The sequence below is a fragment of the Ictalurus furcatus genome, chromosome 2 (genome assembly GCF_023375685.1).
Source record: "Ictalurus furcatus strain D&B chromosome 2, Billie_1.0, whole genome shotgun sequence".
Lineage (NCBI taxonomy): Eukaryota > Metazoa > Chordata > Actinopteri > Siluriformes > Ictaluridae > Ictalurus > Ictalurus furcatus.
The window spans coordinates 30,047,142-30,069,690 of NC_071256.1; the positions used below are offsets into that span (position 1 = coordinate 30,047,142).

The window sequence follows — 22,549 nt, forward strand, 5'->3', positions numbered from 1 at the left end:
ATGGAACTTGCTTTGTTAAAGTCTTATAATCTGCATATTTAAATGAAGAAACTGCAGCTGCTCTGCAATATTCCAAACCACTTTCAAAGGTATCTTTGTTATTAAATGATTGTTAATGGTCTAGAAACACTGTTATGTAATACGAACTGCACCTGTTTACCCGCTTGAAGTGCAACCTGTAACTGGCTGCTTTAATGGGAAGAGCTTTCAATACAATAACAAATTCTTCTTCCATAATGTGGTTTATTTCTAAGTGAATCAGGATCTTTGGCTTGAAAATGTTGAATGGTTTTATGCTTTTTTTTATACTCCTGGCTTTGAGTGCAATGTGAAATGTTTTTTTTTTGGCTCATTTGGGAATGGGATGGGGGGGTGTAAAAATAATGGTAAGAAATTATTATTAAAAGAAATTATAATAATACAAATAATGGTGAAAATAATTTCATAATTGGTCAGTAATGGTTTTATTTGCCTGGGCATACCTGGCAACACAGTCAAGAATCACAGATTCAGAGATGACAGAATCAGACAGATGATTATAGAAAACAATCATTTGAAACTGCTGCCTCACACTTCTGGGGCTGGGGGATTCAAATCCCGCCTCCACCCTGTGTCTGCTCTCCTCTTGCTTTCGGGGTTTCCTCCAGGTACTCAGGTTTCCTCCCCTAGTTCAAAGACAGCCGTTGTAAGCTGATTGGCCTTTATAAATTGTCCAGAGTGTGCGTGTGATTGTGCCCTTGTCCAGGGTGTCCCCTGCTTTGTGTGCTGGGCTCCCTGGACAAGCGACCCTGTTTAGGATAAGTGTTATGGAAAATGAATGAATCATTTGAAACTGACTTTCACAGATTGACAGTGCTGGACAAGGAGTACCCCCTAGAATACTGCACATTTTAGCGTTTGCTCTGGTCTAACACACCTGATTCAAGTAATCACCTAGATTACAGCTTTCCTGAGTTGAAGTGGGGGTGTGTTAGAGCAGAGAAAACACTCAAATGTGCAGGATGGGGTAATTCCAGGGCTGGGAATCTGTGCTAAAGTTTCAAACCCTATAACAGATGGTTTCATGTTTGAAAAAAAGTATATTTAAAAAAAAACCCTTTTAGGAAATTAGACTTAATCATCCAAAGATCTCTTGAAATGGACTGACAAGAACAGGTGCACGGTGGCTTAGTGGTTAGCTCATTCGCCTCACGCCTCCAGGGTTAGGGAATCGAATCCTGTGTGTGCAGTTTGTATGCTGCAGGGGGTTCCTCCAGGTACTCCGGTTTCTTCCCCTAGTCCAAAGATGCACTGTAGGCTGATTGGCATGTCCATAATGTATGAATGTGTATGTGATTGTGCCCTGCGATGGATTGGCACCCCATCCAGAGTGTACTCCGCCTTGTGCCTGATGCTCCCTGGGATAGGCACCAGTGACCCAGTGGTATAAGGATAAGTGGTATAGAAGATGGATGGATGGACTAACAAGGTAAACCAGATTATATTTTGCTCTAAATTGAGTAACAAGGTAAACCATATTATATTTTGCTCTATATTGACCGCGCTCCATGCGCTAGGGGGCAGTAGAGATCCTGACACTGTACACACTAGCGGAGCGCTACACTGCCATAGGAAGAAGAGCTGCGCTAACGCGACGATAGCTAGCTAGTTATTATTATATATTTTTTTATATCCTGCTTCAAATCAGACACTGATCATTCTGGAGCAGAAACCTCGAAAATGACCAAGTTGCAGCTCTTGCACCGTGCTCTAAACGAGCGGCTGATGGCGGCGGTGGAGCAAATCATGGAGATGGTGGGCGGCACGGTGCTGGAGTATGAAGAGGAGACGGTGAGAGCGCGCAAAGAGAACGAGATCCTCAGACGGAGGCTCCGGTGGATGGAGGGAGAAAATCCGACCGACTGGCCAGGTAGTGAACATGCGGCCAGCTCGGCTTTTTTTCGCCCTTTACAGGCGATGCGTTTGCGCTCAGGTTGTGACATGAACCATATAATATATATTTCAGCCCTTTTCTATGTATACCAAATGACTATTTTGATGTTTAGCTAGCATACTGACACAGTAAACTAGCTTATTCTCTGTTATTATTAGCCCGGGTGTTTATGGTACGGCGTTTGCATGCTGTACACGGGGCTTCATCTTACATAATCTATAACCTGCACGGTTCCATCCCTAAGTCAATAAAATATTCTCAGTTGCACTAACAGCTTGCTATTAAATCAAATGAAAACAACTTATCGTTGTCTATCTTTGTCAGAGTCGTTTTAGCTCCGAAATAACGGTATCAGATTCGAATGGGAATCGTTGAATCATTTGAATCGGTTCGTTTAAATGAATCAGGTGACTCGGTTCACAAGTATTTTTTCTAGTCACGTTTTTTTTCTAGGTAAGATTCACGTTATTAATTGACTAGTCCTAATACATTAATTCGTTATAAATGAATTCATTAGTAATATTTATTAACTAATTAATTCACCTTAAATAATGCTTCATCTCGATCAAGATGAATAGTTTTCATACAAGTTAATGGTACATTTTCACACTTAATAAAAACTCAGAAAAACTATGAAACTCATAAAATTACAAGAGGTTTTGGGCTGCAGCTAAGGATTAGTTTTGATAATCGATTTTTTTCAGTAAGTGATTAGTTTGATTCATTTTAAAATATATTAAACACCAAAAATAATTATTTAAACATATTTCTTTGAAGTATTTCAAGCAACTAATCCTACGACAGAACTCTTACCAAGGCTTAATTAAACATCACGTCTGTAACTACAGTACAGTATTACTGATATTTATTAGATAACAGAACTGTCACACCATGACAATATTATTAAATGCTAATGAGGCACACAGACTAACGTAATGTATTCTGTACATTTTTACTGGTTACACACACTTATTTGTAACTACATGCGTTTCAGGCTCCGATTCCAACCAGACAAAATCAAAATAAAGGCTATATATAAAATATATTTTCATGACGTGCGCGCGCGAATCATTTTTTGGTTTGTGGAATCGACTCCGAAGCTTCAGGTTTGACTCTTAGTTTTCAATGTATGGAATCAGTGAATCGACTCTTTTTTTGGGGCTCGACTTCGATTTGAATCGAATGCAGGATGGCGACCTGATGACTTGACACTAAACATATAAAAATGTATATAATATATCGCTAAATAAATTAAGCAATGTACCGTTGCCAAGAATAGTTCAACTGCTTACAAGCTAGTTGACTCAGTTAGACTAGACACAGGTGGACATGGTAAACTACGTTTAATAAACATGATTCAAACAGGTAAACTCCGCTTACACTGTCTCTCACGATGACCAAAAAACAAATGATTACAAATCGAAATATTACTCATATGAAAACTTAATGTGCTGAGGCGAACAGAGCAGAGTAATGCAGAGTTTGCATGCTTTAGAGGAGGTTTTCTCTGTAGTATCCGCCATTTTCAGTCAGATGTGTTGTAGTGACGTAGCGTCGCGCGCCGCAGCTTGCTTCACAACACAGCCCAGCTAATCGATAATGAAATTCATCGCCAATTTTTATTAGTATTATATACTTTTTTTAAAAAAAAAATCGATTTCGTCCATTAGTTGTTGCAACCCTACATAAGATATCACATTGTAACCTTTAGATTAGGTCTTAACAGATAATAGTTTTTCCATTTTCAATACAGTGACAGAGCTCTGACTATTAGTCCATAGTCATTATGTACTGATCTTAATCTCAGTAATGATCTGAGTGAAGCTCTGCAAACCTCTCTTGCTAATTCATGCTAAACATCAGAGACATGATTATGGCATGTTAAATATCCAAATCTGATACCGATCCAGTGTTTCAGGTTGGTATCTGCCTGATACAGATGCTCAGTATTTAGACTGGTGCATCCCTATATTAAGTACAACCATTTTGAATTTGCGTATATTTTCTTTCTGTAGACTATAAACAGGACCTGTTTTTTTTGGTTGTGTTGTGTGCATACCACATCACTTCACCAATCTGATTTGTGAGTAAGTAGAAGTAACAGACATCTCAGACTTCTTTTCCCATGGTGGGTTTCCACTGAACTAGTGAACTAGCAGGTTGATTTTAAAATAAGTGGGATGTCAGCATTTGAATGAAACCAGTTTTTCTTCTAAATAAGTAGGATAAAAGTCTGTATTGTGGCCAGATGTGTATAAAATAGCAGGGATATGTGGATATGAAGTGTGAGGCGTTATACCAGCTGTAGCTGTCATTATAATGGCCAATTTGATCAACCTGCAGAATCACACACTTTGCTTCCCAGCAAAGATGCAGCGTGCAGCATAGGAGATTCATTCCAAAGCAAAACATCATCCATCATTCCATGATTTATACAGCTGTGGAAGTGAAAACGTCTGGTGGAAATTTGGTTTGTAATTGATCACACAGGGTCCCATTTTTCCCCTCAAAACAAAGTTAAGCCCATCTGCCTTCTATTTATTATTACTGCACTGAAACACAGAACTCTTGTGTTTTGGGCTCAGAGACTGCTCCTAGTAACTTTCACTTTTCTGTACAAACTGGTTTGACTAATGAAACACTGCCCCCTAGTGTGAATTCTTGAGTTTTGTGTTAAGAGAAATGAATGAACAGGAATTAAACTTGGATGCTTTTTGTGTCTTCTGCTATTTCTATGCCCCACAGATCCCGCTGCTTTCCCTGTCCCAGGTGAGGCCAGCCTGACAGACACACTAGCGCTAGAGTCCCTAATTATCAAAACGGAGCCCATTGACTCCTCAGATTTCCAGTTATATGGACCTGATGCAAGTCTCACAGCATCGGTATGCACTGGCAATATGGAAATGGTTTATCCTGGTACCAGTGCTCCTGTTGATGCTGGCATTCCTGACGGTATGGTATGGGACTCGGCACAAAGCTATATGGCTCCTCTAGACTTTGACCCCACTCTGTCCACCATGGCAAGGAACAGGAGTCAGAGGAGGTCCTTTGCCTGCCCAGACTGTGGGAAAGTCTTCGGGAGGGAGCAGAGACTGATGTTCCACATGCGTGTCCACTCTGACGAGAGGCCCTATACATACCGCAGGCGTAAAACATGCTTTTATGGGGACAAGAAACGGAAGAAGAAATTACGAGGCCTTTCCAAGGTATATGCAAGTTTGAAGGCTTCAGTCTGTGCATTAATGCTCATGTTCAAGAGCATGATGAAATGTAGCAGAAGCCATTGTCAGCATGACATAAAAAATTTTTTTGTGTTAATCTTTGGCAATAATAAACCCACAACCAATGTGAAAGAAGCCTTAGCAAATAGTTAGATTGTCTCAGCAGACCTAGTCTGGGTTAGATCTCAGAAAAATGCCCTGTCTATGTCCGTACAGTTTTGTAAGTGTACAAACTTTTTAATGTTTAAAAACTCACACATAATCGTTTCATTCCCATCTAGACATCAAGAGAGTTCATAGAGGACCTGTCTGACTCTTCAGAGCAGACAGAGCACAGTACTGGATCGGCTAACGTTGGTATCTCAACAAGTGCTGGCCCCACAGCTCCAGAAGTAGAGCCAAGCGAGGCATCAGATGAAGCCAGTGAACACACCAGCAGCAGCAAGCTCTCTGAGACCAGTGCAGCCAGACCTGTAGGCCTTAAAGCTAAGCAAGGAAGAGAAAAGGCCAAGACAGCTCAGTGCCTGCAGTGTAACAGAGCCTTCACTAATTTATCACGGCTGGCAGTTCACATGAAGACCCACAGAAAGCCACTTCCCAGCCAAGATGAACAGAATATACAGGGTGACTCCGACAGAACAGACAGTGGATCACAACATCTTGCAAAGGTACAGGAATGGAGGAAGTGTCTGTAATTAGCATAAAAACAAAAACCGAATGCGGTAGTGGTACTGGAGGGAACATTTTTGAAAAAGAATCCAGTTACAGGCATGCAATTACTATATAACCATCCTGATTTCTTCTGTTTTTGTGTACATCTCATACTAAATTGTTTCAGAAATGAAAACAAAATCTAAGCTAAAACAAAGGCAACCTGAGTAAACACAATACAGTTTTTAAGTGATAGTTATTTATTGAACAAAAAAGTTATCCAATACCAACTGGGCCTGTGTGAAAATGTATATGCCCCCATAGTTACTAATTCCCCAAATCTATGAAACTACATTCATAATGGGGTTCAACTGGACTAGACACAACCAGGCCTGATTAGTGTAAACCCTGTTCAATCAAATCAACACTTAAATAGAACTTTTTCATCAGCATGAAGTTGGTTAAAAGGTCTTACACAGTTACACACTATGCCAAAGTTGAAAGAAATTCCAGAAATGCTAAGGAAGAAGGTGATTGAAATTCACCAGTCTGGAGTACCAAAGCCTTTGAAATAGCTTTGTAACCCTTACAAAGGACACAGTGAGAGCCATTATCTCCAAATGGAAAAACTCTGCACGGTAGCGAACCTTCCCAGAAGTGGCTAACCTTCCAAAATTCCTTCAAGATCACAGCACCTGTTCATCCAGCAAGTCATAAAAGAGACAAGGACAACATCAAAGGACCTACAGGCCTCTCTTGCATCAATAAAGGTTACTGTTTATGACTCCACTAGAAGAAAGACACTGGGCAAAAATCGCATTCATGGAAGAGTGGTGAGGTGAAAACCACTGCTAACCCAGAAGAACATTAAGGCTCGTCTGAATTTTGCCAAAACACACCTTGATGATCCTCAAACATTTTGGGAGAATATTCTATAGATTGATGAGTTGAAAGTGGAACGGTTTGGAAGACAGGGGTCCCGTTAAATCTGGCGCAAACAAAAACACAGAATTCCACAAAAAGAACATCATACCTATGGTCAGGCATGGTGGTGGAAGTGTGATGGTGTGGGGATGCTCTGCTGCTTCAGGGCCTGGACAACTTACAGTAATTGAGGGAAACATGAATTCTGCTCTCTACCAAAAAATCCTAAAGGAGAATGTCCGGTCTTCAGTCCGTAAGTTGAAACTCAACTGCAATTGGATTCTGCAGCAAGACAACGATCCAAAGTATAGAAGTAAGTCCTAGTCCTAGAAGTAAGTGAAACACTGATCTCCAGTTATCGGAAGCGTTTGGTTGTAGTTATTGCTGCTAAAGGTAGCACAACCAGATTTTAAGTTTAAGGGGGCAATTAGTTTTTCACATAATAAAAAATACTTAAAATAAAAAATATTTTTTGCCATAAAATAAAAAACTGTAATGTGTGTTCACTCATTGCGTTTGTTTTATGTTGTATTCGGTTTGAATATGTGATATACACCAAAACAGAAGAAATCAGGATGGGGCAAATACTTTTTCACAGCACTGTGTTTAGAACCATGGTATTACAAATGAAATACATTGGTGGGGGTTTTTTCCACGTTGATACAACAATGCGTGGTTAAAATCAGGGAATGAATAAAGCTGACCTATGATAAGGAACAACATGACCGATCTGAAGGATCATTTACAGCAGCATCTTCGAGAGATGGTACAATGGTAAGAATCTCCACACCTCACTATTTTGTTGTGTTTATTTGTGTTGCATGCTGTGCATACCAGAGTATCAATATCTAATGCCTGTTCGTTAATTGTTGATGAAATTACAAATAGAAGAATGACATAATTGTTCTCCTGTTGTGTAGTTGATTTACCGTGAGTTGTTTTCCTTTTCAGATTTCTTAGTCAAAAGAGTGGAAAAAAGGGGTGGAGAATGAAGGAGAAAGAAGTGGCAGCATGTTATCTTGGTTTCAACATTATCTAGAATCTCTAAGCTAATGTGCTTATTATCAAAGTAGTTTTTAGGGGGCTTCTTATGTCATTAGTATTAATTCCAACTTAAATAATTTCACAGAACACATAAACCCTAATAAAATCCATAAGAAACATATCTTAATTTAATGCCATGTTATATTTTTTGTTAATCTTGGTTAATAAATGTGGTGTGGTCAAGACTTTATGGTTTTGTACCTATATATGGATTTATGTGTGTATATACACTCAGTGATCACTTTATTAGGAATACTATATTAATACTGGGTAGTGCCTAGGGCTGGGTGTTACAGCTAAAAAATTTATCAGGGTATAATGTTTCATATGATTCTGTATTGATTAATTATTGATCAATTTTAATCTTTTTTTTTTTTTAAACAAGGACCAGTAGATAAAAAGGTTTGAATTTAACCACTGTATTTTTCATTTACCCACTTTATTATGGCAAACAATAAATCATTTTAGTTGTAACAGTCAAAAACAAAATAGAATTTAAACAAATATCTTAAGAAGATGTAAAAACTGAGTGATAAAGAAACTCTTCAACTTATTTTGTAGCATTTTATTTATTGTGCACAATGTAAAAGTGTAAACGTAAAACAATCAAGGCAAACTTAATGGGAGATCAACATCGCAGAATGTGACTCTGGCTTGTGCTCAGCCTGTTAGCATAGTTAGCCTAGCCTCATAGAAATCTTCCACTTTATCACTTACTTCCAGATAACACTGTGCTGAGGTCTGCGTCTGACGAGTCGAGCTCCTGCTCTGGGGACTCTCACTGTCCTCCCCAGAGTCGACATTTTAACAGAAAACACAAAAAGCGACAAAATGTGACATTTCTTCTTTGCCCGCTGTTCAGAGTCACACGCGCTATACATGTGTGGAGCACTGCGCATGCGCACTACAAGTCTATCGCAGCTTGTTTCGCTGTATTTGGCTGAGACTTTTTTTTTTTTTTTTCTCTCCAAAGCTTACACACAACGGTGTTCTAATGTTATTCAGATAAAAAGAAACTAAAAAACTGCCACAGGGGTGAGCTGGCATGTCCTTTTTTATTCACAATCCTCCGACAGGCACTGAACTTCTTTTAACATATGTTTGTGTGTTCTGATGTCACATGGCGATGACTCAACCGAATCCCACAGATACGCAACTTACTGGCTGTTTGCTTTTCACTCGTAGCACATTTTATCTAGCGTTATACCGAACATTTTTTCTAGCGTTACTGATGAAGGTGTACCATCGATAAATACCGATAACGTGTATATATATATATATATATATAAAATCAGGTTGTCCCATCTATTCAGAGGACATCTGAAGCCCTTCTAGCCTGGTTACATAGATTTGACTTGAGTCCTGGTGGCTTCTTCTCTTTCACATTGATGGAGCCTACTGTGCTCCTAGGAACATTGCTAGCTTGCCCAGATCTATGCCTTGACACAATTTGATCACAGAGGTCTATGGAGAGTTCTTTGGACTTCATCCCTGGCCCTACATCCCAATTGGTGTACTTATACTATGTATTAAATGTATGTATGATTTTTGTGAAGAAAAATTACATAAATTTGAGTTTGTAGTAAAAGAGTATGTAAGTACTGGGATATACTAACATGTCATGTAACGGAAGAGAACATTGTTGCCCAGTGGAGAACACTATCAGCATAAACAAAAACGTTTCTTTATACATTCATTATTCCTTATATAATTTATACTACATAATTTTAGTCATCATTCCCTTAATTTATTTTTCCACATTTTATTTACACCTCTCTAAAATGCATCCTTGAATTCAGTGAAGCAATCAGTCACAAAACTCCTCCTCCTTCGTTGTGGCCAATATAACTTGAAAACGTGTCCACGGTTCCACACTTCAAACTCTACCGGAAGTAGTAGACCATGCTGGTACCTTTGGGATACTTGATTCAACATACTACGATTTGGGACACTAATTCTAATCTCGGATAATATTTTGTACAGATAGTATGCCAGTTGGGATGCCACTGCGTGCTGTGAATTGTGGGGCTTTATACACACAGGTCTGTGTGACTTTCTAAACGATGTCTGATCAATTGAATTTGCCATCGGTTGCCTCCAGTCAAGTTGTAGAGACGTCACAAGATATTCATGGCATGCAGTTGAGCTCAATTTGGAGTGCCTTAGCCAAGGGTCTGAATATGTATATAAATAAGAGATTTGTGTTTGTGATATTTAATACATTTGCACAAAATGTTTTGACTTTGTTGTTATGGGTTATTGTGTGTAGAACAATGATGACAAAAAACATCTGTTTTTGTTTGTTTTTTTTTCATTTTAAAATAAATGTAGACCACAGTAAAGTGTGCAGAAACTAAAAGTGTCTGAATAGTTTACAAACCCACTGTATGTATGAATGTAGTCCAATTCAATCCAATTTAGTCCAGTTAGCTCTCAATCTATCATTCATAGTTTGAGAGCTAAATTTATAAGTGCTTTATTGGTTTTAAATATTGAAGGTATAAACGGTAACTTTACCATTTAGCTTAATCAGATTGAAAATAACTAGAAACAAGTCACAAATATCCGTCTTTCGGATGAGACGTTAAACAGAGGTCCTGACTCTCTGTGGTCTTTAAAAATCCCAGGACACTTCTCGTAAAGGAGTAGGGGTATATCCCCAGGTCCTGGCGAAATTCCCCCATTGACTCTTCTAAATCATGGTCCCCTAAAAATCCCAATCCCTTAACTGGCTACATCACTCTCTCCTCTCCACTAATAGCTGGTGTGTGGTGATGTTCTGGTGCACTATGGCTGCCGTCACATCCTCTAGTTGGATGCTACAGACTAGTGGTGCTTGAGGAGATTCCCCCCATACTATGTAAAGCACTTTGAGTGTCTAGAAAAGTGTTATATAAATGTATCTGTAACTAACTAACTAACAAATAGGTAGATAAGGAATTGGGAACGTGACGTAGGCATCACCATGTCCTTTTTGCAGGGAAAAAAAATTCTATGGGTATTAAAGGACAGGAAAAATAACCCATACTTTACTGATAAATGTAAACGTATTCATTTTCATAAAATTCAGATGTCCTGTATTTCTGTCATTCTGTATTATAAGTAAATAAGTAAACAAATGTACTGTAATGTTGTATGAGCTGACAATTGCAATGTTTCTTGAACTTAACATAATTCAAATAAGTATTTAAGGACAGAATATACACAGTAACACATGCTAACCCCCACCTTCAACTTCCTCTTCTTTCAGACAATAAGGAACAACGACACTGAGGTGGAGAAGGCAAAAGCAATAGGTCAGAGGCTGTTTCAGTGCCCCGAGTGCAAGAAGATCTTTGCTCGCTCCTGTTGGCTCACCTTCCACTTGAAGTCACATGAACGAGAACGTAAGCGGCAGAAAAAGAAGCAGCTTCAAAATAACAGCCTGAAGGACGTCCCCCAGGTCTCAGAAGAGGTAAAACTACTCCGTTTTTCTCTCACAAAATAAAGAAATGTTCGATATAAACAGTTGTCTGTACGAAAAGTGTCTTTTCATTTAGTGTCTCCTGACTATCCAAAAATATCATAATATATCTCCTTAGTCAAGTTTGTTTTTAGACTGAGCATATTCTGATTCTTAACTTTTTTTAATATATACACATATATGTTTCTGCTCCATATAGCCGAAGAAAGAGGTAGCTACTGAAAGCAGCAAAGTTCAAGTACTAAAGAAAATCTTTGCTTGCCCGTACTGCGATAAGGTTTTTGCTCGTGAAGGGTGGCTTGGACCACATATTCGGAGTCATACTGCTAAAAAACAAAAGAGTGACATTATTTCCGACGCCATCTTGCCTAATTCTACTAAGAGAAGGACTCGGCGTGTCGATACCCAGGTTGGTTTTGGTTCTTTATATTATTTCCTATATACATACAGTGACCAGCACTATAACATGTAAGAAATAGCAATAAAAGTTGCTATATACACAGCTTATGATGTAAAAAGATGTATGCGTCCTTATATATTGTATACACACACGCACACACACACACTATGGCTAAAAGTAGTGGACACCTGACCATCACACCCATATTTCCCATTACAGATTTTATTGTAACCGTAACTCTTCTAGATTTTGGAGCGTGGCTGTAGGGATTTATGCTCATGAACAAATGTCGGATGAGAAGGCGTGGTCAGTCAGCGCTCCAGTTCTTCCCAAAGGTGTTCAGTGGGGTTGAGGTCATGGTTCTGTGCAGGACACTCGAGTTCTTCCACTCCGACCTTGGCACAACATGTCTTCATGGAGCTCGATTTGTACACAGAGGCACCATCTTGCTGGAACATGTTTGGTCCTCTTAGTTCCAGTGAAGGGAGATTGTAATGCTACAGTATACAAAGACATTAATTCCTATACAGTTGTGTGCTTCCAACTTTGTCGCAACAGTTTGGGGAAGAACCACACTGTGGGTGTGATGGTCAGCATTAACAAATATTTGACTATACGTATATGTGTGTGTATATACATATTATAAGCATATTTATGGTTAGGAATACATTTTTATGACTGTCAAAAACATTATGTATGTAAATATGAATTAGATACATACACTGGAAGTATATTCAATAACAAAGACAATACTGTGTATAAGTGTATTGTAATGATTTAAAATAATATATTTCTCTTCCCATTCTCTTTAAACCTGTTTAGCCATCAATAGAAACTGGCAACGAGCAAAAGAAAGTCTCTGAACAGTCATTAGGAGAAACTGAAAATTCTGAAATAGTCGACGAACAACCAAAAAACGACACTTCTGTATCTCAAAACATCACCGTGGAGTCAATAACAAACCCAGAAACCCAAGTAATAATCAGTAATAACTCTGAAGATATCAGTATTGAACCTGAAAGTATCAGTAATGAAACTGAAACAATCTCAAACAAAATCACAGAGGAATCGACTCCAGTCCCTGAGGAATCTTCCGAACAAAAAGGAGGAGTCAAAAAATCAAAAAAGAGATTCCCATGTCGAGAGTGCGGCAAAGTTTATTTGCTGGCCGGTTGGTTGAGGACCCACAAGAAGATGCATAAAAAAGAGAGAATTCTGGAGGAGCACAGGAGACAGCTAATGATGTTGAAAGAGATTGGACCAAATGACAACGAAGATGGAGGACAGAGCCTGGTGGAAACAAATGTCGTCGAAAAGAAGCAAAGGAAGAAAAAGAAGACTTTGGGTCTGCAGGATAGTCTTGATGACAAAAAGAAGAAAAAGAGCCAGCTTACAAATGCAGTGGTATGTTGTTTTTGTTGTTGTTTTTTCCATCCAGTGACTTTTCATTTGTCTATGCCATTTGTTTATTAGCATTAAAATGGATTTAGCTTTTATACTGTAGAACAAGCTGACTAACAGAGGAGCAAACTAGAAATGTACATAAGCCTCTTGTCAGGTCACGTTATATACATGTCAGCTCACAAAATCCCTAAGAATTAACCTGACTAAGTATGATTGTTGAACTGTAACACTAATGCAACTGTAATGCACAATGTTGTGTGTGGTGTAGTTCATGTTAGATTAGTTTTTGTTTTTTTTATGTATATATGTATGATTTTTTTTTTCTTTCTACTTATAAGCTGCTGAAGACTATGGATAACTCTTCTGATGTTCAGACAGCCGCAGACAAAAGCAAAAAACCTGGTGGTGCAACTCGTGGCCAGTGCGTCTGCAAAGACTGCGGCAAAGTGTACGCTAGAAAAAACTGGCTGAGCTTGCACATGCTTGGCCACAGAAAAGCACTAATGGCCTTGCCTCAAAAAGCAAATGATGAGGCACCGAACAATGATGGGCAGGTATTTGGTTCTTTAGTCATTCATTGGATGATTTGTTTCATTTTTCATCAGTGTTCAAACATAGATTTCTTTCCCCTGTTTCAGACGACACAAGAGGGTTCATCCACTGAGAATTCGAAAGGTCAAAAAGGAAAAGACGGTGGTAAAGCATCATTTCCGTGTCCCTTTTGCGATAAAGTCTTTCCACGAGCAATGCGGCTGATGGTGCACATGCAGATCCACTCGGGCGAGAAACCGTACTCCTATAGACAACGTAAAGAACAGTTTTACACTGACCCAACAAGATCCAGAGTGCCAGATACAGCCAAACAGGAGGTAGGAAAATATATGCTGAAACCCATGATGACAACACAAGACTGCATGTCAGACTGACCTGATTCACAAATATGTGTTCTTTTTTTTTTTTTTTTTTTTTTTCTTCCTTTGTAAATAAAATCAACTGTTCACTTGTTGAAGATGTACAATCCCAGACAAACGGGCTGGGGATTGTTGATTTTGTTGTAGTGTTAATGGAAATTATTTTAATGACCGTTTTAGAAGTATACGTTTTCACAGTTCATCTACAGTGCATCAGGAAAGTATTCACAGCACTTCACTTTTTCCACATTTTGTTATGTTACAGCCTTTTTCAAAAATGGATTAAATTCATTATTTTCCTCAAAATTCTACAAACAATACCCCACAATGACAACGTGGGGACAAATGTTTGTTTGAAATCATTGCAAATTTATTAAAAATAAAAAACCAAAAAAGCACATGTACATAAGTATTCACAGCCTTTGCTCAATACTTTGTTGAAGCACCTTTGGCACCAATTACAGCCTCAAGTCTTTTTGAGTATGATGCTACAAGCTTGGCACACCTATTTTTGGGCAGTTTCTCCCATTCATCTTCTCAGGACCTCTCAAGTTCCATCAGGTTGGATGGAGAGCGTCGATGCACAGCTATTTTCAGATCTCTCCAGAGATGTTCAATCAGGTTCGAGTCTGGGCTCTGGCTGGGCCACTCCAAGGACATTCACAGAGTTGTCCTGTAGCCACTCCTTTGTTATCTTGGCTGTGTGCTTAGAGTCGTTGTACAGCTGGAAGATGAACCTTCGCCCCAGTTTGAGGTCCAGAGCGCTCTGGAGCAGGTTTTCATCAAGGATGTCTCTGTACATTGCTGCATTCATCTTTGCCTCGATCCTGACTAGTCTCCCAGTTCCTGCTGCTGAAAAACATCCCCACAGCATGATGCTTCCACCACCATGCTTCACTGTAGGGATGTTATTGGCCAGGTTATGACTGGTGCCTGGTTTCCTCCAGACATGACGCCTTCCTTTCAGGCCAAAGAGTTCAATCTTTGTTTCATCAGACCAGAGAATTTTGCTCTCATGGTCTGGGAGTCTTTCAGGTGCCTTTTGGCAAACTCCAGGCGGGCTGTCATGTGCCTTTTACTGAGGAGTGGCTTCTGTCTGGCCACTCTACTATACAGGCCTGTTTGGTGGAGTGCTGCAGAGATGGTTGTTCTTCTAGAAGGTTCTCCTCTTTCCACAGAGACATGCTGGAGCTCTGTCAGAGAGACCATCTGGTTTTTGGTCACCTCCCTGACTAAGGCCCTTCTCCCCCAATCGCTCAGTTTGGCTGGGCGGCCAGCCCTAGGAAGAGTCCTGCTGGTTCCAAACTTCTTCCATTTATGGATGATGGAGGCCACTGTGCTCATTGGGACCTTCAATGCTGCAGAAATGTTTCTATACCCTTCCCCAGATCTGTGCCTCGATACGGTACTGTCTCAGAGGTCTACAGACAATTCCTTGGACTTCATGGCTTGGTTTGTGCTCTGACATGCATTGTTAACTGTGGGACCTTATATAGACTAGGGATGTCACGAGAACCGATACTTAGGTACCAAGTCGGTACCAACATTCTTAAAACGTGATGGTACTTGTTTTTCTGCACTAGCGTAGAGAACCAATTCTAATGGAGGTACTGAGGTTGCAATTCTTCCAGACCTGATGGGGGCAGCAAATAAGTGCAAGTGTTTTAGTTGGTCCACAAGTGGTGAAGAAGAAGAATGCCTGCAAGCACACGGGAAAAACTACAGAAGATTAGCTTAGCTTAACAAGTTTAGCTCCGCCCCGACTCGTTGAGAGGAAAAGAGAGGAAAGCTAGTATCGGTTTCCGGTGTGCAACCGATGCTATCGTTCGTTTCAAACAAAGCGAGGAAGCACCTGGAATATGGCGAAGCACCTGAAAGACGGTTCTATATTATGTTTGTTTGAGGCAGATGGAATTGTTGCTGTGAAACCAGCTAACGTTATGCTCCATGTAATGTTTGCGATAGCCTGTTATTTGTTCACGACTCTAACACATTGCAATGTTATAAACTACCTCCGAATGGGCCCCCATGCATCGCTATTCAGCCCGTGTCCTGTCAGCTAAATGTAGCCTAATGTCACTAATAATTATTCAAATGTTCATGCTTTTAATAAATCTTTTTGGCCTGCCACCATATCAGTGAATTTAAACTAATGCTTGCATTCAGAGTATAAGGTGTGTGTGTGTGTGTGTGTGTGTGTGTGTGTTTAGGAGTGCACCTCCACTCATTGTCAGACAGTGTTTGATAACTAAAATACTCTCTCTCTCTCTCTCTCTCTCTCTCTCTCTCTCTGCCAGTATCAGCCAGAGGAGGATGTACTCCAGGAAAGTTTTTAATTAATTTTATTTTATTTTATTTTTATACCACACTGTGGTATCAACTTTGGTATCGAGTATCATGTACTTTTGGTGGTATCGGTACCAACTACTAGATTTTTGATATCGTGACATCCCTAATATAGACAGGTGTGTGCCTTTCCAAATCATGTCCAATCAACTGAATTTACCACAGGTGGACTCCAATCAAGTTGCAGAAACATCTCAAGGATGATCAGTGGAAACTGGATGCACCTGAGCTCAATTTTGAGTGTCATGGCAAAGGCTGTGAATACTTATGTACATGTGCTTTTTTGTTTTTTTATTTTTAATAAATTTGCAATGATTTCAAACAAACTTCTTTCACGTTGTCATTATGGGGTATTGTTTGTAGAATTTTGAGGAAAATAATGAATTTAATCCATTTTGGAATAAAGCTGTAACATAACAAAATGTGGAAAAAGTGAAGCGCTGTGAATACTTTCCGGATGCACTGTATAAGAGTAACAATGAATACTAACAGGACTCAGTAAGACAGAGTGCGAATGTTTGCAAGCAGCAATGCTGTATCAAGTAGTTTGATGTAGGCCATTCTTATCAAAATCAAACTTTTTTTTTCTTGTTTCAGTACAAAATACAGCAGAAAATGTTGTGGTTGTTTAAAAAGTATTCATTACTATCTGTGTTCAAGCGCTTAATTCATGGATTTATTTGATGAAGTTTATTTGTTCCAGAATATATCAGGCACTTAGTACAAGCACTGAGTAATTTCAGTTGTGGTTAGAATAGTGGAAAACAGCCTCACAAGTTGAATCATTTGTCCTGCTAGAATTTTGTTTTAAGGACGGAGAGTCTACACTGGCTAACACAAGATTGCCATCACACACTCTTGGACTGTGGTTCATAACACAAACGGTTTGCAAATATACATTCTCAATAAACTTGTTTTTTTTCCCCCTGACACTTGAGTACCTTGACATGACACTTTGTTGTTTCATTATTATTATTTTTTGCCTTTTTTTATTTTATTTTTAAAAACACAATAAACTAAATACCACTTTAGTCATATTCTAATGTGGTATGTGGATAATAATCTTCTCTCCTTGAGAATTACTAATTGCCAACTTTCCTCCCTGCAGCCTGCAGTAGAAGGCAATGATGAAAAGGGGAAGGATGGAGAAAACGAAGTGACTTCTGCAGTGTCGCAAGACCATGCAAGCACTACAGAGCCTATGGAAACCGTTCAACCTCAATCAGTTTGCACTGGTAGAAAATTCAGCCTCCTTCCTCTGCAGTCATCTGGTGCTGCTACCATCCACAGCACAACTCTTACAAGAACTGACTCAAAATCAGACAGTAATTTCAGTTTGCAGCCTAGAATTGTTCTAGATCCAGTTATAGCGGAATCCAGCCACTCTACATCATCTGAAGGGGGTGAATTTAAACCAGTAATTGTGGAAACTAGTGACATTCAGTTGCACCAAATGCCTGACTTAGAAACGAATTATGCTGCTACAGGTGGGCAGGTGAAGAGTCACCTTCCTCAAACTCCACTTGAAAATTCAAACACTTATGTCATCCAAAACCCATTGGCTGAGACGGATCATCCAGATATTGTTTGTGTTAAAGTAGGTTCAGTTCATAAATATCATGAAAATACCTCCAGCTCTGAAAAGCTGCTTGTCAGTATAGGAGACCAGCAGACCTCCGAGTCCCCAGAACTCAGAAAGTCTGAAATTTGCAAAAGGAAGGGTCAGGTAGAAAGCCGAGACTGCTCTTTGTTTGATGTGAAGCAGCACAAGGTGCGAGGTGACCCAGAACTTGTGGAAATGGATATACAATCACAGCAGTCAGGAAGCCAAATTCATACCAATGAGAAGTCAAGGTTTCTTGATATTGTAGCAACTAAAAATATTCCACCCCACTCTGAATTTCTAAAACGTGGTACAGATCAAACCTGTATTTCTGATAGAAGGTCCACTGATATAGCTCTAACAACAGTTCCAGAATTTATCTTAACTGAATCAAGTTCCAGTGCCATACATCAGGTGTCTCGTACCGAGTCAGGCTATATGATCCTCTCAGATGTTAGTGATGATGATGATGATGAGTGGGCAATTGTGTCCAATAACCCTGATGAGAAGAAAGAAAAGAAAGCTTTGAAAATCTCTACCCCGCTTCCTGAGGGGTTGGCTGACGCAGGATCCGTCCCTAGCTCCTCTCATAAAGCTAGTGACTCTGACTCAGATGTTACGTTTATGTTAGAAAAGACTGGCGAACAAAATTTCCCTGATGGTACACTCACTAACAGAGATGAGATGGCAGCCACTTCTGTCCAACAAACAAACGAGTCAAGTTCCACAGGGCAGAAGAGGTGGTTTACATGTTTGGCATGTGGTTTAACATTTGCTGGTGAGGCGTCCTTGACACAGCACATGAAGGTGCACTCTGTGTCTGCGGGGACCTACCAGAAGTCAAACGCCTTCAAGTCACTCAAGAAGAGGGTCAAGAACAGTGAAACAAAGATTAAACAGCAGGTTGTCCAAGTTCAGGTATGCGACTCAATCAAAGGAAAGAGTGCTACAAAAACTAGCAAAATTTTAAAATAGCTGTCATTGTTCAATATATGGTCATATAGAATGACAAGCGTAGCAGTGACTGGGGGTTAATGTGTCATTCATAGCTATTTTAAGTAATATATCTTGAGCCTTGTATATATTCAATTAGAAAGAATATTGATCCATACATTTTTTTTTTTTGTATTCTCTTAAACCTTCCCTTTCTGAAGACATCAGAAGTATATAGTGCTGATTCAACAGACAACTCTGAAATCTCAGGAAAAAGCGACTCAACACTGATAAATGTCAATACAGCTAAGTTATCTGGAAGTTGCCCAGACATTGGCGCAACCAGTCAAAGTTCCAGGGCGGCCTCAAAGACAGTTGACAGAAAATCAAAGAAAGGAAAAAGAATTCTGCGCTGTTATTATTGTGGGAAAGCTTGCGAAAAAATAGAACTGCATCTCATGCATGATCACCCAAAGGAACCTAAGGTGATAGAAGCTTTGCATTTTAGCAACACCTTAGAAGAAAGGAAGAGATTATTGAGACTTCTTTGCAGTAGCAAAAAAAAGAAACATGATTACACTACTAGGAACAAAAAGGAGGAAGACCTTGTTCATTGTATCTTTTGTCAGGGGTATTATCAACGAAATCAGTTTTGGAAACATGCTTTGATATGTGAGCAGAAACAACCAAAAAAGTTCAGTGTAACTGAACCTGGCAGCAGTACAGAACTTCCCAACACTAGCCTAAGATCAAGGCCCAGCTTAGCACAGAAAACCTTTGATCCAGAATCTGGGAACCTCATCAATACTGTAAAACAGGCCACTCCAGAGTCTGTGAATCGTTCTTCACCTAAAGCTGAACACCACACTACACATTATGTATATTCCATTTCTCCTGTTTCAGAAACTGGCAGTACTGAGGTAAACGCTATCCCTGATCACGGATCAGAGAGCTTGTCCATTTTATACACTGGTAACAGCTCAGCAATGATGACTCTTGATTCAGAATGTTCTGAACCACTCATTCTAGACTCACTCCACAATGCACTGGAGTTTCAGGAGTCTTGCCCCAGCACAGTACAGGAAGCTCCCCCACTTGGAACCAAGGGCATTTCAGAAAAAGTACACCAGTCCACTTTGGAACCTGAAAATGGACTCGATACCGTTCTACCAACCCATACCCCAGTTTTAAGCAGTTCTTACCTCCTAGACACTGGGAGCAGCAATCTACAACAAAACACTGATCATGATTGCCAGAGTTCCTCGAAGCACACATTAGATTGCAGCGGAAAACATGTTACGCCTCAAGAATCAGTAAGCCATTCGCATACTGTCAAATCAGACTGGACTATCATACCAACAGCTGTAAGTGTGGACTTGGAGCAAAATCTTGGCTCTGCTACAGAACCAGAGAGAACCGCCATAACAATGCCAGAACTTGCATCGGAGAGGACTGCCAGAAATAATCCTCATTCAGAATCAATCAATTGTCTAGTTGCAAACTTTTTTAGCAGTGATGCACAGAAAAATGCTAACCCAGAAACAGGAAACATTTCCTTTCAAGTTTTTGGAAATGATGAACATAGAGCCCCTGACATAGAATCACATTATCGTCTAATTCCAAATCATATTCCTAGAGAAAAAAAACAAACCACCGGTCCAGAAATATACAGTGCAGCAACAAAGCAGTTTGATTCTGAAGGTCACATCAGAGATGACACAGAAGAGGGTGGTAAATGTACTGGTCAAGACAGTGATTTGAAACCTCTTGGCTTAAATTCCACCACAACAGTAAAGTGGAAATGGGACAGTCCGAGCAGGGATACAAAGAGAAGACGACAAAGTGACCACTTACAGGTACACTTAATGTGTTAATTGTTTATTATGTATCTTGAATAAATAAGGTTTGATCATGTACTCTGTTGTTTTATTTTAAGGGCTTTGGTATGGATTATTCGGTGCCAGGGTTATTGGGGTAATCAAAGCAGTGGTTCTCAAACTTTTTCACCTTGTTTACGGTGCGTACCCTTTGTGGCCCCCTAGAATCGACAAATTTTCACAATATATTATTTTTTTTCATGCTAGGCTCTTCTGTATTAACTACGTCCTCGATCTAAAAATTTATCCATTTTAAATAGTCTTGGGTTTTATCAGCGTGTGGCTAACAACACTAGTATATCAACGGATGTCTCTGTTTGGTGTGTCTTATGCTTTGTATAATTGATTTAATTTATTAATATTTCTCATTTTTGTGTACATTATAGTTCAAAGGTTGACAATCGCGACTTACATACAGGTAAAATTAATTGAAAAATAATAATGTTCTAAAATTTCTATGCAGCCCCCCTGGAGCCATCTGGCAGCCCCCAGTTTGAGAACCACTGATCTAAAGATACAAGATAATGTAATAGTGTAATGAGAAATTATGTGAGAAATTTACATTAATAATAAATGACATACTACACACCGATCAGCCATAACATTCAAACCACTGACAGGTGACGTAAATAATATTGATAACATCTTACAGTGGCATCTGTCAAGGGGTGGGATATATTAGGCAGCAAGTGAACAGTCAGCTCTCTAAGTCGACGTGTTGCAAGCAGGGAAAATGGGCAAGCGTAAGGATCTGAGTGACTTTGACGAGGGCCAAATTGTGCTGGCTAGACGACTGGGTCAGAGCATCTCCAAAACAGCAGGTCTTGAATGGTGTTCCTGGTATGCAGTGGTTAGTACCTACCAAAAGTGGTCCAAGGAAGGACAACTGGGTGTCATGGGTGCCCAAGGCTCATTGATGTGCATGGGGAGTGAAGGCTATCAGAATTATTTTTTAGTTTTCATACAAAATGACTGTTAGGCATAATGTGTGGTCAGTACTAATGCCCAATTGGTATTTGTTAATTTTGATGCAAAAATAACGGGCCCATGAAGTGTGCTAATTAGGAATGTAAAATCATGATGAAAAAAATGTGACAATTTGCATCATAGAAATGTGCGATTCAGATCATGGAAACCAGCATTCTATAAATTATGCATCTAATGCAGTTGCACTGTTTGAACACCTGAGAGATAAAATATATATAGAGCACGCTGGTCACATGATCGCATTCTTTCACGGAGAGCATGTGCCGTTACTGGGAATCATCTGCAATCGTGAAGTGACCGATTGCTCCAGATCACAATGGCTGACACAGCTTAGAGGTTATATTGTTACACAACCACGTTATAACCATTAAAAAGAGCTCTTTGATAACTTTCAAACCACACCATCCCTGACTTTGGAGCTCCATATCCAATTAAAATGACAATTCAGGCGATGCTATGGAGCTCATTAGTTTCAACCGATCATTTTCCCTGGGTCAGAGACTTTAGTACATTTTGTTTACAATATTAAATCTCAGTTTGGAGATTTTTTTTTGTCCATACAGGCAAACGTGCATATAATTTTGTATTGTTTATGATTTTAAAATGGAGTCCTTTCATTCTAAATTTTGTTCAAAATATTCCAAGAAGCAAATCAAATCGAATCATGAAGCCAGTGTCATGACTCGAATAGAATCGTGACCAGAGTGTATCATTACACCCCTAGTGCTAATAGATCGTGTAAAAAATATATATAACCGTGTGAAGCTGATGGCACTGAAAAAGCTCATTTGAAGAAAAATCACTGTACTTGAATTCAGTCTTTGCTGTATGTAGCCATGTCACAGCTGAATC

General features: G+C 39.5%; 1 protein-coding gene across 3 annotated transcripts; it reads left to right on the top strand.

The window, feature by feature from the left end:
• Positions 1-1,519: 1,519 nt before the first annotated feature.
• Positions 1,520-21,711, top strand: zgc:66474 (uncharacterized protein LOC327500 homolog). Of its 3 annotated transcripts, XM_053613680.1 has the most exons (10): positions 1,520-1,909; positions 4,679-5,139; positions 5,436-5,822; positions 11,024-11,227; positions 11,436-11,645; positions 12,459-13,040; positions 13,379-13,594; positions 13,679-13,909; positions 17,406-18,818; positions 19,055-21,711. In XM_053613680.1, exons 1-10 carry the CDS (start codon positions 1,720-1,722, stop codon positions 20,705-20,707), a joined length of 5,547 nt encoding a protein of 1,848 aa, XP_053469655.1. In that variant the 5' UTR covers positions 1,520-1,719; the 3' UTR covers positions 20,708-21,711. The 3 variants fall into 3 exon arrangements, with proteins under 3 accessions (XP_053469655.1, XP_053469666.1, XP_053469675.1); XM_053613691.1 differs by having other exon boundaries at positions 1,522-1,909; positions 17,406-19,191; XM_053613700.1 differs by lacking the exons at positions 17,406-18,818; positions 19,055-21,711 and adding an exon at positions 16,249-17,227 and having other exon boundaries at positions 1,529-1,909.
• The last annotated feature ends 838 nt before the right edge of the window (positions 21,712-22,549 follow it).

What these genes read in the sequence shown, in the direction of transcription:
- zgc:66474 (XM_053613680.1), top strand. Translation starts at nt 1,720, where the DNA reads ATGACCAAGTTGCAGCTCTTGCACCGTGCTCTAAACGAGCGGCTGATG. An exon ending in GATCACAACATCTTGCAAAG is followed by an intron (nt 5,823 to 11,023) that starts GTACAGGAATGG and finishes CTCTTCTTTCAG; the next exon opens with ACAATAAGGAACAACGACAC. An exon ending in CTCGGCGTGTCGATACCCAG is followed by an intron (nt 11,646 to 12,458) that starts GTTGGTTTTGGT and finishes AAACCTGTTTAG; the next exon opens with CCATCAATAGAAACTGGCAA.